The sequence below is a fragment of the Leucopleurus acutus genome (assembly GCF_964270905.1).
Source record: "Leucopleurus acutus genome assembly, chromosome: 5".
Classification (NCBI taxonomy): Eukaryota; Metazoa; Chordata; class Mammalia; order Artiodactyla; family Delphinidae; genus Leucopleurus; species Leucopleurus acutus.
Genome location: NC_139147.1, coordinates 52,943,624 through 52,959,337, shown reverse-complemented (window position 1 = coordinate 52,959,337; position 15,714 = coordinate 52,943,624). Strand labels below are relative to the sequence as shown.

Genomic DNA, 15,714 nt, shown 5'->3' with positions numbered 1-15,714 from the left:
ACGAATTGTAGGGTTAGGTACAATTTTCCTAGACTGAACCAGGAAGAATTAAGAAATATAAACAGACCTATCACAAGTAATGAAATTGAAACCGTAATTAAAAATCTTCCAACAGACAAAAGTCCAGGACCAGAAGCCTTCACAGGTGAATTCTATCAAACATTTAGAGAAGAGCTAACACCAATACTTCTCAAACTCTTCCAGAAAATTGCAGAGGGAGAAACACTCCCAAATTCATTCTACGAAGCCACCGTCACCCTGGTACCAAAACCAGAAAAAGATATCACAAAAAAAGAAAATTGTAGACCAATATCACTGATGAACATAGATGCAAAAATCCTCAACAAAATACTAGCAAACAGAATCCAGCAATACATTAAAAGGATCATACACCATGACCAAGTGGGATTTATCCCAGGGATGCAAGGATTCTTCAATATATGCAAATTAATCAATGTGATACACCACATTAACAAATTGAAGGAATAAAAACCATATGATCATCTCAATAGATGCAGAAAAAGCTTTTGACAAAATTCAACACCCATTTATGATAAAACCTCTCCAGAAAATGGGCATAGAGAGAACCTACCTCAACATAATAAAGGCCTTATATGACAAACCCACAGCAAGCATCATACTCAGTGGTGAAAAACTGAAAGCATTTCCACTAAGATCAGGAACAAGACAAGGATGTCCACTCTTGCCATTCTTATTCTGCATAGTTTTGGAAGTCTTAGCCACGGCAGTCAGAGAAAAAAAGAAATAAGAGGAATACAAATAGGAAAAGAAGTAAAACTGTCACTGTTTGCAGATGACATGATACTATATATAGAAAATCCTAAAGATGCAACCAGAAAACTACGAGAACTAATCAGTGAATTTGGTAAGGTTGCAGGATACAGAATTAATGCATCTAAATCTGGCATTCCTAGACACCAACAATGAAAAATCAGAAAAAAAAATTAAGGAAACACTCCCATTTACCATTACAACAAAAAGAATAAAATGCCTAGGAATAAACCTGCCTAAGGAGGCAAAAGACTTGTACTCAGAAAACTATAAAACACTGATGAAAGAAATCAAAGATGACATAAACAGGTGGAGAAATATACCACGTTCTTAGATTGAAAGAGTTAATATTTTGAAAATGACTATACTACCCAAAGCAATTGACTTTTAAACAGAGTCCTCAGTGAATAGAAATAGACAAGCCAAAATCCAGGATTTCTTATCTAGACATATTTCAAATCTAGTTACATTAAGTCATATTTAGAAAATGTGATATAAATGGCAGCTCAATTAAAAGACTACTGTACAGTCTAAACATTTCAGGTCTTTGCTTACATTTTATGTACATATAATATTAAGGGTATTCTCTACCTTTGAGCATTTAAGACTTGTAGAAATTAAGTCTGTTGTCGGTATAAATCAGTGGATTTTTTTAAATATCTTTTTTAAACATCTTTATTTGCTTTACGATTGTGTGTTAGTTTCTGCTGTATAACAAAGTGAATCAGCTGTATGTATATATATATCCCCATATCCCCTCCCTCTTGTGTGTCCCTCCCACCCTTCCTATCCCACCCCTCTAGGGGGACACAAAGCACCAAGCTGATCTCCCTGTGCTATGCAGCTGCTTCGCACTAGCTATTTTACATTTTATAGTGTACATATGTCAATGCTACTCTCTCACTTCGTCCCAGCTTACAGTTCCCCGTCCCCGTGTCCTCAAGTCCATTCTCTATGTCTGCGTCTTTATTCCTGTCCTGCCCCTAGGTTCTTCAGAACCTTTTTTTTTTTTTTTTTTTTAGATTCCATATATATGTGTTAGCATACGGTATTTTTCTCTTTCTGACTTACTTCACTCTGTATGACAGTCTCTAGGTCCATCCACCTCACTGCAAATAATCAATTTCGTTTCTTTTTATGGCTGAGTAATATTCCATTGTAATATGTGCCACATCTTCTTTATCCAGTCATCTGTTGATGGACACTTAGATTGCTTCCATGTCTTGGTTATTGTAAATAGTGATGCGATGAACATTGTGGTATATGACTTTTTTGAATTATGGTTTTCTCAGGGTATATGCCCAGTAGTGGGATTGCTGGGTCATATGGTAGTTCTATTAGTAGTTTTTTAAGGAACCTCCATACTGTTCTCCATAGTGGCTGTATCAGTTTACATTCCCATCAACAGTGCAAGAGGGTTCCCTTTTCTCCACACCCTCTCCAGCATTTATTGTTTGTAGATTTTTTGATGATGGCCGTTCTGACTGGTATGCGGTGATATCTCATTGTAGTTTTGATTTGCATTTCTCAGTGGATTAACCTAATGGTATTTTCACAGTTCAGTTCATTGTATGCTTATCTAAATAAGTATGTTTTAGAAATTAAATTCCTTCTGACGCAAATCTGAGTTAGACTACTTTCCAGCTAGTATAGTCCAGATTTCTTCTAAAAACCTCTTTTGGTTAGTTTGTTTTAGTATCAGCGAAAATACAGAAGATGTAAATTTTATAATTTCCTGTGTAAAAATGCTTTAAGTAGGAAGAGTAGTTTTAAATAGTGTTTGATCCTTTATCCATAAATTATTTACTTATTCATATTGACAGAGAGAAGAGGGCCCTAGCCTTTCAGCTGTTACTGTTGATGACAATAATGATAATAATAGTAAGCTAGTAGCACTAATAATACTAGTAATAATGATACAAATTTATCAGATGCTTGCTGTGTGTCAATTTCCCAAGCCAATTATTTACTGCTGTGTATCAAACCACATAAAACTTAGAGGCTTAATTTACCAACAACTATTATTTGCTATGATTTTGTGGGTTGGCTTCTATTTTATGTTGTATTGGCTGGGGTGTTGGGCCTCCCTCGCATGCCTAGCGCTTGTTGCTCCCTTGCAGCTGGGGACCCGCTAGGGCCTTTCTGCATGACTGCTTGGGCTTCCTCACAGCATGACCACTAAATTCCAAGATCATTTTCCAAGGTGCAAAGGCAGAGAGCACAGATCTCTTAGGGCCTAGCCTCAGAATTTACGCGGTATAATTTCTACCACATTCTACTGGTCAAAGCAACGCACAGCCTAGCCCAGGTACAGGCGGAGGGGGAATAGACTCCACTGCATGATGGGAAGAGTGGCAAAGAATTTTTGGCCATCTCTAATCCTCCACGAATTCTTTAAGTACTGTTGTAATTCATGTTTTGGAGATGAGGGAACTATGGCTTAGAGGGTAATTTAGTACCTAAACTCATTCAGTTACTAAGTGGTTTAAGCTCGTTTAGATTAATTTGACTCTAGAGCTGGAGTTTTAACTTGAAATATTTGGCCTTGAGTGTGTGGGCAGATTAGATATGTTTGTCTTTCTACTCCAAAGCCAGTGTCTAAGGGTGGTTTTATTGATGTGCAGCTTATATCATTTGCAATCAGACTAAAATAGTAAAGGGATTTGATTCATGTTATTGATCAGCCATCATGTGGTAAACATTACAGTCTCCCTAAATTAAGATATTTCTAAACTCTCAGTTGAGATGAAAGTTAACATTCTTAGATGTGATAATGTCCTATGCTTACTATTAGCACATTTCCTTACCAAGGACAAATAAATAAAATCAACTTTTTAAACCATAGATTTCCCACTGAGCATACTTTGCTTTAGTAGTCTACGTTTTTCATATGTTCTAGTGTTTACTTTTCATTAACACGAAAAACAGAGTTTTTAAGTTGCATTTTATTACTTTTTTGTTATTTCTGCTGCTTTGTGGTTTTGATTTGAAAGAGTGTTATTCAGGGATTTTCCTTTGTTGAAAAGGAAAGAAAAAGTCAGAGATGCCTATATGGTAATAAACAAAATAAAAATTAAGGCTTCCAAATATACTAATGAATTTTTATACTTACTGTAATTTCAATTTTCAATGTTAGATTTTTCTATCCTGACTTAAGGATTTCTGCAGTCTCAGATTGAGGTATATTGAGGAAAGTCTGTACACTGAAAATATTTTATAGCACCTTTTACTTCATATTGATTTTTAGGTTGTGAAATGGATTCATAATTTTTCCCTAAAGCATATGGGCTTTTTAGTGCCTGAGCTGTCTAGTCACCTCCTACCAGCCAGAAATAAAAGTGATGACAGCTTCATGGAATGTTATGGGACCTCAAATTATGTACCCACAGTCTCCTCATTTTATAGAGGACAAAACTTTGGATAAGAGAAGCTTTCGGCTCTTTTCTTATCATGGAGTAATAAGACAGGCAGAGCTGTGTCTAGACCCCTGTGTTCCCGGTGCCATGCTTTCCTCCACCATATCCCAGTGCTTCCTTCATGAGGCTTGATATGGGAAATGTAGAAACCAGTTGTCTACAAGGTCCTGCCGCCACCACTCGGCTACAGAATAAGCTACATCCAGTTTAACTTTAGACAGTTTAAGCAAATCTTAGACCTTTTTTCAAATTTAAAAAAATATACCTGTTGTTGCTACATTCAGAAAGTTTAAGAAGTTTCTAGTGGTCCAGGGAAATTGCACTGCTAACAACTATTACAGCCATGTTTTCTTATGATTATTTTACCTCTTTTTATTTTGAAAGAAAAATAAAATCCCAATTTTGAAAGAAAAGTAAGTCAGTCTTTACTGCTTAAAAAAACCTAGCATTTCTTTTTGAGGCTGCAGACATCTAAATTAGCCCACTTGTCTTGAACCCATTATCATATGTCATATCTGTATCTGGTATGCTGAAGGGAAAATGTGGGTTACTCTGGTCATGTGTCACTATACATTTCTTTTATGCTGTTGTATGACAAAGAATATATGTGATGGGCTAATTTATCTATAATAACTATCAGGGACTCTCTTGTTCCTAAAAATAATTCAATTTAATTGTGGGGTTTTTTTTAGGAGATTATTGTAAAGGTAGGAGATAATGTCACCAACTAGCTTTAAGGATAATGAGGTGTAAGCAGAATGAGATGATTCCTCATTCAGTTTATCAGTTACTGGACTCTTTGACCTTTGTATTCCCTGCTTTATATCCTAAAAAAGTGAAACTATACTCTGTGCCATCGGTGAATGTTCTATGGTGGAAGGGCTAATACTTTGTAGAAAATTGGGACTCAGTGGTCAAGTAAAAGGTTTGGGGTGACTGCACCAGAAATGCCTTCTGGACTTGAAAGCCAAGCTTGGGAACCTGGGTGCCACTGGGGCCTGTCAGAGGATGGGCTGTTGCAGTGGGTGTGGAAATCTAGTCACTCTCTCTCCTTCAGGCACATTGCAGGTTTGCGTGAGAAGGTCAGTATGATGGCTTGTCAATACTATTTTTGAAAATAGGAATATTTAAAGAAAAAAATAGAAAAACCACTTATAAACTATCCAGAGATTACTACTGTTTATGTCTTTTTGTGTATATCCTATATTTGGTTTCTATTTGTCTGTAGTGTGATATTTAGCTTTTTAATAGAACTGAGACAGTACTGGGCATACTATTTATTGTCTTGCCTTTTTCACTTCACACTTTTATTGAGCACGTTTGTGTGTGTGCATGCACACACACACACACACACACACACACACTCTGTGTTATAATGTGGCATCCATGTCCATTATACCAAAAATAAATGAGAATTGCTTGGCCAAATTATGTTTATTTTTATATTTGCCTCAATCGTTTGAATAAAGTAATTTTAACCCCAGGGAAGAGGTGGACTAAATGTCATGATTTTAGTTTTCTTGTCAGTAATGCAGAACATGAGCACATGCAGAGAGCGGAGCTATCTCTTTGCTCTGTGGTTCATTTGTTTTTCACTTGTTCCATTCCTGGGGAGCAGGGTTGAAGTGGGACAAAGGTATCAATGAGGAAAATTTCCAGAGTCAAAAGGAGGAAGTAACTGTCAGGGAACAGGCAATGTGATGGAAACTATGTTTATGCTTCCTCAGAAAGTATGACAAATGTGTTCAGTTTACTGAGATTCTGGAAACTTCACATGGGGCATACAGCATTAATTTCCTTTCATTGCTGTTGTTATATTTTGCAATTAACAAAGAAAAAATAGATAGGGAGAGAAAAGATACTGCAACTCACAGAGCAAAGATTTTTGTTTTTTCTTATTTAGAGTCAAACACTAGATTTTTACTTCTCTCTTAAAGCAGCTTTTGGTAAAATTCCTTTTCATCAAAGTTTGGAAAGTTGATGCCTCACTATGTAGTGTTTCTGTAAACTGGTTTTATGTACTGCTCCTATCGATCTGTTCATTAGCACTGTTCGGGTCAGGAAATTCTTATGTGTTTATTCTTTAAATATTTTCATGGTCATTGACATTAACATTTATTGGGTATCTATTATGTGTAAGAAGCTGTTACAGGTATAATAAGACTTTTTCTTCCCCAACAAAGACTTTTGCTCTGATTGAGGTGAAGTGCGATATGTTTATACAATAGCTGTGGTACTCTTCAGAGAGAACTTCCTGCCACTGCAGGTAATGTGAAGTGGTGGCATTTAATAGCCTGATAGATGACATCCAGGAAGGGAGATGGAAAAGATACCGTGGCCGTGCTTTGACATAAAACTGGTGCAGGTGAAAGTTCAACAGGCTGAGACATTGGAACTTTGAATCAGTAAGGAGGAAGATGTGGCTTAACCTGAGGTTAAGAGCAGGAGAGGTCAGGAAGAGGCCATTCAAATGCTCGAGGAGAGAACAGAGAAGTGGTGTGAGAAATGGTGCAAGGTAGCTTGGTCCCATGGACAGGAGAAATCCTCGAAGAAAATACTGCAGGAAAAATTTGAACTATATTCTAATGAGTAGAAGTAAAAGCTATCTCTGAAGTGTAAATGTGACAAAAAATAAAAATAGTGGACTAGGGAATGTAGCAAGTAAAAATAATTAAGAATTTTCATTAGAAGCAATAAGTACTGACTTAATTGACATAATTCAGATTGCTACTTCACTGTAATTTTTCTTATGGCGATCTACTGGGAATTGCAAAGAACAAAAATGAATCTAGATTAAAAAAAATTGTTTCAGGGTCAAGTTTGTCTATTTGATGAAGAGACTCTTCTTTTATCAAAGTACCCCGGGTCATAAAAGTATAGTTTAAACTTCCAGTGTTTCTTTTTCTTTTGAAAAAGAACCTATCAAAGAAACTCAAAGAAAACCAAGTTCTACTATGATTACTTCTGGCTGCTTGTATTTGAATCATTGCAATGGGAACTTTCCACATGGTTCACAGAATTTTTATTGTATTGATATTTTATCTTAAACAGGAATGCAGGAATAGTTTTTTCTTTTCTCTCTCAAGTAATAGACTGGTCTACATTTTTAAGGTTTATTTTATAAGAGTATACTTGTTACAGATTAGGTTTAAAAATCAAAAGAAGTCCAACACTGAAGACAAAAGTGTTTTCTTTATTGAAGTAGATATTGTTAAACTTTTAAACCAGATGAAAGTATGAGTGATCATATCATACCGTCGTAGTTTCTCATAATAAATTTTCCATATAAAATTATTTGTTGTAGGGAGGGTGGGAGGGAGGGAGACGCAAGAGGGAAGAGATATGGGAACATATGTATATGTATAACTGATTCACTTTGTTATAAAGCAGAAACTAACACACCATTGTAAAGCAATTATACTCCAATAAAGATGTAAAAAAACAATTGTTGAAATCATCAAAGGGATAATCCTACTCTGCGTTGCTGCAAAGTTTAAATAGCTAACATTTAAAAAGATTATTTGGGAAGTTTTATTGGATGTACTGAGATAAGGCTTATTGTAGTCCTTTTCTTCATCCAAACTGCTGTCATAATCGTAGGAAATTTCAAAATCCACTTGAAGGACCCCATTCACCCTTGGAGTTTTTTAATTCCTCACCTAATTCATCTTCACTGTACTGTTCCTACCCATTGCAGGGCCATATTCTGGTCAGAACTGCATCCATCACCCCCAAAATTGTAGACTCCTCTGTCTCTCTCACTGATTACCACCTTTGTTCTGCTTCTATCTCAGTTTTATTCCCACTATGTTGTTCTATACCTTTGGCAATCCCTAAGCCCCTTAAATTCATTAAGAGTAGGATTGTGTCATCTTCACCTTTGTATCATCAGTGCCTACCTAGACGTAGTCTAGTAGACACTCAGTCAAGGTATGCAGAATAAATGAATGGATTAATCAAATATTCGCCCATTGTTTGCTGTGGAATTTTAAGAGGCCACCATGACAATTGATGATAATAAGGTGAGAATGATGGCCTTAAGATGGCCATCAGTTTAAGTAACAATAGTATTATATGGGGAAACGAAGAAAGACTACTAGGATATTTATACTTTTAAACAGAGGTGGCAGGTAGAGTTAATAATAACTCTTATTTATTGAGAGTTCTAAAAATTAGTTGTGTTAGGCTCTTACCTTCATATCTTATTTACTCCTCACATCAACTTAGTGAGACAGGCATTTCTATTTAAAACTTTTAGAGATGAGGAAACTGATTCAGAGAGAGAGGTTTAGTAACTTGTTCAAGACTACCAGCAGAGTAAGGATATGAACCCAATATGTACTATCAAATTTCAGGGCCAATCTCTTTAATACACAACAGTTGAAGAATTAGGCAGAATATCTTTTGAATATTTTCTGGGAACTTGTCAAAGGACATTACATTTGAATGTGATAGGAATATTTCATGTTTTAGTTGTGTTTAGGTAAGTCATTTGTAAATTGTCCATTCAAAACTGTTTATTTTAGAAAGCAAATTTATTTACCCTGAGTGCATCGTTCTTATTTTGTAAGATGGCCTGCTGCTCTTAATAGACCGTTGTGGGCAACACGTTTGAGAGTATACTGCAGAGATCAAAGGATGCCCAGGGTTCATCTTTCCCAGACACAATTTTGCACTTGGTCTCCCTAGCCTTGTTAGTGGTGGATGATTTGTCCTTTAAGAAAGGAAAAAGACCTTCCTTGTTTACCTATTTTAGTGCAGCTTTTGGACTGACATAGTTTGCTAAATTCTTTTAAAGTGAGCAGTTCAATGGAGTAACATGGAGCAGCTTAAAAAATTGTCCTGCTGCCTGTGTCTCAGGTTAGAATGTTTCTGTTCACACTTTACTTCTCTTATGACTTGGGGTAGACTCTGAGTCTTCATTGGGATTTGGACTTTTAAGATCTGCTTCGTATTCCTTGTAAATTGGTGCAGACACTATGGAAAATAGTATGGAGGTTCCTTAAAAAACTAAAAATAGAGTTGCCATGTGATCCAGCAGTCCCACTCCTGGGCATATATTTGGAGAAAACCATAATTCGAAAAGATACATGTACCCCAGTGTTCACTGCAATACTGTTGACAATAGCCAAGACGTGGAAGCAACCTAAATGTCCATCAACAGATGAAGGGATAAAGATGTGGTATATATACACAATGGAATATTACTCAGCCATAGAAAAGAATGAAACAATGCTATTTGCAGTAGAAATTATCATACTAAGTGAAGTAAGTCAGAGAAAGACAAATACCGTATGATATCACGTATATGTGGAATCTAAAATATGGCACAGGGCTTCCCTGGAGGCGCAGTGGTTGAGAGTCCGCCTGCCGATGCAGGGGACACGGGTTCGTGCCCCAGTCCGGGAAGATCCCACATGCCGTGGAGCGGCTAGGCCCGTGAGTCATGGCCGCTGAGCCTGCGCGTCCGGAGCCTGTGCTCCGCAACAGGAGAGGCCACAGCAGTGAGAGGCCTGCGTTCTGCAAAAAAAAAAAAAAGTAAATATGGCACAAATGAACTTATTTACGAAACAGAAACAGACTGACAGACATAGAAAACAAACTTACGGTTACCAAAGGGGAAAGGGGGTTGGGGAGGGATAAACTAGAGTTTGGGATTAATATATACAAGCTACTATATATAAAATAGATGAACAACAAGGTCCTACTGTATATATAGCACAGGGAGCTAGATTCAATATCCTGTCATAAACCATAATGGAAAAGAGTATGAAAAAGAATGTGTATATATATGTATAACTGAATCACTTTGCTGTACACCAGAAACTAACACAATATTGTAAATCAGCTATACTTCAGTTGAAAAAAAAATCTGCCTCGTATTCCCCTTAGATGTATGGAAAACTTTAAAGCACTTAGACAAGAGAATGGAGAAGATCCAGTTTTATTTGAGACTCCCAGGAGTTATCTTAATAATAGTCTCTATTCCCAAGAGGGGGAAATGAAAGGCAAGGCTTGCATCAGCCTAGTATCCTCACTTTCTTAGGAATCAAAATGTTCCCAAGGTCAAAAACAGTGTGAAGTAACGCCCTAAACCCATCTTGGAAGGCACTACATCAGAAATAGAGTGAATGGTAATTGCTCTTTAACTGGACGTGAGTCTCATTTTCAGTGCCACTGTTTATATTCTTCGTGTCCTGCCTTTCTCTTTATGTTGAATTTGTTCCACCTTGTAAAGATTAAGAAGCACATGTTCTAGCTTTTAAATGTAAAAATTGAATTATTAATAGTTTTTGGATAAAAAATGGGCTCCCATTTCTTCTACCAGAAGCAGTACATTCTCAGAAACTTTGGAACTCACTGATATGAAGTGTCATTTAAAGTTTTTCACTAATTCAGCACTTAAAGCTTTTTATTTCCTCCTTGATATATGACACAGCTGTTTCTTGAAATGAGAAAAGTCAAGGACTCCATACGAACTAATTAGATTATTCTCTTTGTGTGTCTCCTACATTTAGTGAAGGCTACTAATCAAGTCTTGATGTATTTTTTATTCATTTTTCAAATTCCTCATCTCAAGATGGCTATCGTTGGTGCATTGCCCCCACTATATTGTATGATAATAATGTAGTCATGTCTTTTTCTCCCCTACTATGTGATAAATTTATTAAGGGTAGGATTGTGTCATCCTACGTCAAATCTTGTGTACCTTCAGCCTCCTGATGATGCTGGCTATAGCCACTTAAGCTACTAAGACTTATTCGTAAAGAGTGATGCTCCATCATTCCGACCTCACATTCTGTGCAGTAATGTAACTTGAATTTTGGAGAAATTGATTCATACTGTTTTAAAGAAGGACAGTTTTAAGTGATCAAATTCAGGATAAAAGAGGCACCTTGCTTCTTAGGTGATATTCTTGACATTGCTGATGCATTCATTACACTTTTTTTTTTTTTTAAATGCAGATAGTTTTCCTTCTCCTCTTCTCCCTCTCCTTTGTCTTTGCTCCTCTCTGCCTCCCCCTTCTCAAGGCTCCTCTATATATTAACATCTTTACTGGTTTACCCAGTATTGACATCTAGAAGTTACTTTTTGCTTACCTGGTGTATCAGAATACTTTTACTCCAAAATTATTTCTTATAAACAAAATCTCACACAAAACAAATTTTTAAAATGGCTTAGCTTTGATGGTTAATGGGAGATAATGTGGTAGTAATTAGTCAAAATAAAATATCCCTTTATTGAAAGTATTGGAAAATTTCTTGTAAATTAAAGTTATGTTTAAGGTTATTGAGTCTTTGTAGATAAATTTTATTTCCTTAGTTGTTCTGGGGTAGGGCATTTAGTAATAGATACATATCTTAATATAGGATGCTTCAAATCCTTTATTAAGCAGTCATCATTTTTGGTCTTATGATGAGCGGCAATCAGGTGGGCTTAGGGAAAATTGGCAAAGTATGGACAAATATCAAGATAGGAAAAAAATTCATCTACAAAGAAGATGTGGAGTTGTTGCCTTTCTTCCCTCTATGTCTAGATGATTAGAGATGACTGTATCCTTGGATTTTATTTTCAAAATTGGAGGTTATTTATTTTTAAAATGGGTATCTAAGAGTGCAGAGTGGGGTGGGGAACTAAAGCTTGATGTAAAGCAAAATATAGTAAACAAAAAACTCCCACACAGTCATATAAAAAACAAACCTATTTGCTATGACAGTAAATTTAAATGACATCAGAGAATAGAATTAGCTATAAGTTCTTTTCATTTCTTGTTGTGGATTGCAACCTCTATAAATCGATATTTCAGGTAAAGTGTTTCCAAAATAATCATTTACATATGTATGGTGTGTGTTTTTAAAAATTAGATATAAAATAAATATAAATATGCGTTCTGGTATATGTGAAAAATAAAGTAACACAAAACTGTTGTATTCATATGTTTTTAACAACTTGAATTTGTGTTTCTTTAAAGACTAAAGGCAAAATAAATCTTTTCATTGCCTTAGTTTATGCAAAAAGTTGAATAAAAATATGGTGATCTGTTTGTAGGAACAAGAAAATTGGACTATACACACAGTTTATAATTTAACAGTGATTAGTTATATAGTGATTATTAGAGCTTCTAGACTGTAAAGTATAAAGATAAAATGTTACTATTTCTGTTTTAAAGTTTAGTGCCTACATAGCCAATGGATCAAAAATCCAAGATGGGTAATCACTGGTACTGTGCTTCAGGCTTTAGATCTAACAAATAAAAATGAAAAACATTTGGATATGATTAAAGAACAGAGAAACAAGGGGATGGAGAGCAACCAATTCAGAAAATAAGGAACAGTTGGTTTTCCCTAATTACAGCCATCTTGTTTTCTTTTTTCTTCTGTATGTATCAATTGGAAGTTTGGTAGAAAATTAACTTGTTTGCCTAATTATAGAAATAAATTCGTTGCAGATTTTCAAAAGTGACTTTATGTTTTTCCTTAAACTCAGATTTCAAAAGTCAGTTGCAGTTTGTATTGGCTGCAATTCTTTCCTTGGATATAGTTCATCAGTTTACTTTTCATTTCCTAAGACTGGATTTCTTAAATCTACCATCACCTAAATGAGGATGTGTTGACATAAATGAGAAGATCAAGGATTCAGCTAATTAAAGAAGTTTTACCTTGGAATTAGGCTGAGTTGTGCGGAAGTGTGGCTGAATCTAAGAAGATGATGAAACATTTTGCATAACCTAACCATAATGATTTTGCAGATTGTTTGTTGTTGCCAATCAACCACTAAAATAAGGCCTAAGTTCTGACCCTTCTTTCCCATACATCTTCTCATGGATAATAAAGGTTATGGAAATTGGGACTTTTTGGTTTTCCAGTAGAGATGAATTTTTTGAGATGTCAGTTACTTTATACTTTATTGCTTTCTGTTCATTCCTGTTTTTCCCACTTTTTATCACAAGTACCTTATTTATTACGTATTCATATAATATAGGAAGTTACATGTTTCCTTTCAGTGACTTTACAGAGAGGTGCATGTTTTATGATCTTTTCGGTACCTAACATGTTTTTTTGCTTGTTATTTGAGAGTCATTAAACCCAGATACATGAGTTAAAAAAAAAGGCAAATAAACACAACTTTCAGTGTCAAAGTCCTGCTGAAACATTGTATGGTGTTATATGCATTGCAGATTTGATGGCTTTCTTTAGTTTTCCTCTGTATTTACTTTGAGTGCTAATTCAAGTGCCTCCTCCCCAGCCCCAGCCCTGACCCCTCAACACACACACAAAGCAGTTAAAACTTCAAAATGGAACCATAGTAGGTATGTGCCTGCTGTGTTCTGGTGATTCTGAATAAGCAGGAATATAAAGAGACAAGGTCACCTCAAAACTGAAAAGTTCTGTAGTATTTTATCTTTCAGTTGCTTCCGTACTATCTAGCACTAAGAGTTTTGGGCTGATTAACATAATTAATGTTGTAAACTTATGAAAAGCTAAGAAGGAATGTAGATGATACTGTTAAAGTATTAGTCATGGTTTGAAGCCTGTTCTAAATCATGTCAGAATTCCCAGAACTTAACATGGAAATTAGAATAGAGACAACACCTACATTTCCTTCCCTTCCAAACCATTGTTTTCATACTGCCATAACTTTTTCTTTCTAAAACCGAGATTTGATCATTTCCTTAATCTTTTTAGTCCATTTTGGCTTCCCATTCCTTATTGCAGTGGCTTTTTACGGACTACATTAGAATTACCCAGGGAGCTTCTAAAGTATGCACATATCTGGGACTTATCAGAAACTCTGATTTTTAGATAGAAGTGACAAGTGTATTTGACAAAAACTTTGTGCATTGGTTCAGATGCCTCTTTTTGTCATGTCCCAACCAAACTTTCTCATCTTGTGTCAAGCCGTTTCCTCCACTCTCTTTCTGCTCTTCTCTAGCCATGCTAAATCTAGATATTATCCAAATAGTTCTATTCCTAACCTCTCCTCCTTCCCCTCCTCTCCACTCTAAGTCTTTCATCTGTTGAGCAACTGCTTATCTTGCTAGATTCGCCTTAAATGACACATCTTTCCTTATTCCCCGTGTAGAAATAAGCACTCTGGTTTTTTTGTTTAACATTTATATTTGATTATGAGTTTTTTAGGTGTCCGTCTCCCCCATTAAACCTCACGTAATTCATCTTGTTCACGTTTATATTAAATGAGTACATGGATGACTAATAGAATCCCTGTTAGGAATTTAAATGTACAGTTTCTATGAACATTGTTTTTAAGGGCTTTATTGAGTTGACCTAGGTTGATAATTTCATTTTTCATAATACATTCCCATTAAATCTTACATGCCTATATATTTACTTTTTCCTTCATTTTTCCCTGTTTGTATCTACAGACGAAATCTTACAAAACTCTCCCTTATCTTCAGTCACATGTTGGCAGAAATCAAAGCTATCTTTCCCAATGGGCAATTCCAGGGAGATAACTTTCGTATCACGAAAGCAGATGCTGCTGAATTCTGGAGAAAGTTTTTTGGAGACAAGTAAGTACAAATTTGGATCCATGTTTGAAGAATGACTTAGACCTGCCTCCAGTTGCATATGGTGTAGATTTTACCTGAGTATTTTGAGAATATACTGCAGTGTTTTTGATAAGTGTTTTGATTGCTGTTTTTTCTATTTAGCCACCAAAAGTATACCTCAGTAACTGAATAATTTTGTTGTTACCAAGTAAATATTGTATGACATTTATTTATTTGGTGAGCATTCATCGAGTTAAATAGTTAGCTCTAAGAAGCAGATGTGTGTAAGACAGAGTATACATGAGAAGCTCATAACTTTTTATAACTTAGTGTACACATAAAACACATATAGAAAATAAAAGGCAGAAAGGGAAAGACACTTTAAAAATTGGCCTAAATAAATTGTTCTGACAATCCAGAGGGGGGACACTTACTTGAGGACTGCAGGCATCGGAGACTGCTTTCTGTACTAGGAGGTAGAGTATAAGCTGGACGAAGATCTGAAATTGAAGTGGGAAAAGGCCTCAGCACTGGCATTCAGGTTTTCTCTGTGTCATTGCACAGAAAGTATGCACGTGTAAACAAGATACAGAAAGGAGGATAATGTTATCACAGAGTTGCATTATCTCACAAAAATAGCTGAAGATGTTTTCCTTAGGTATTTCCTATCCAGACACAAACCCAGGTGAGCTTGGCAAATAATAGGAACTAAATATCTGAAGTCTGCATAACTTAAATAAAACGTGCAAAACTTTTATCAGGAATCTCTTAGTAAGATGCTTAAGAACTGAGCATCAGGCGGCAGATGGTTTCTTCAGTTTCTTTTAAGGGTCCCCTTTGATGAGAGAGCACCCTCAGAATGTCCTTGAATGTAGGCAGAACTGTAGCTAAGAATTAAGGAGGAGTGATTGCTTACACACAGATTATTGTTTTCATCCTGTAGTTAAATTCTATGTTTATACATTAGCTGATGAAATGCGATGTAAAATGTTGGCA

General features: G+C 35.8%; 1 protein-coding gene across 1 annotated transcript in view; it reads left to right on the top strand.

Annotated features, from left to right (window-relative positions):
• The window catches only part of CBLB (Cbl proto-oncogene B), a 211,273-nt gene that overhangs the window by 77,254 nt on the left and 118,305 nt on the right, over positions 1 to 15,714 (top strand). The window contains exon 3 of the mRNA XM_082840327.1: positions 14,593 to 14,739. Coding sequence (XP_082696453.1) covers positions 14,593 to 14,739 — 147 coding nt within the window. The remainder of the gene's footprint in view (positions 1 to 14,592; positions 14,740 to 15,714) is intronic.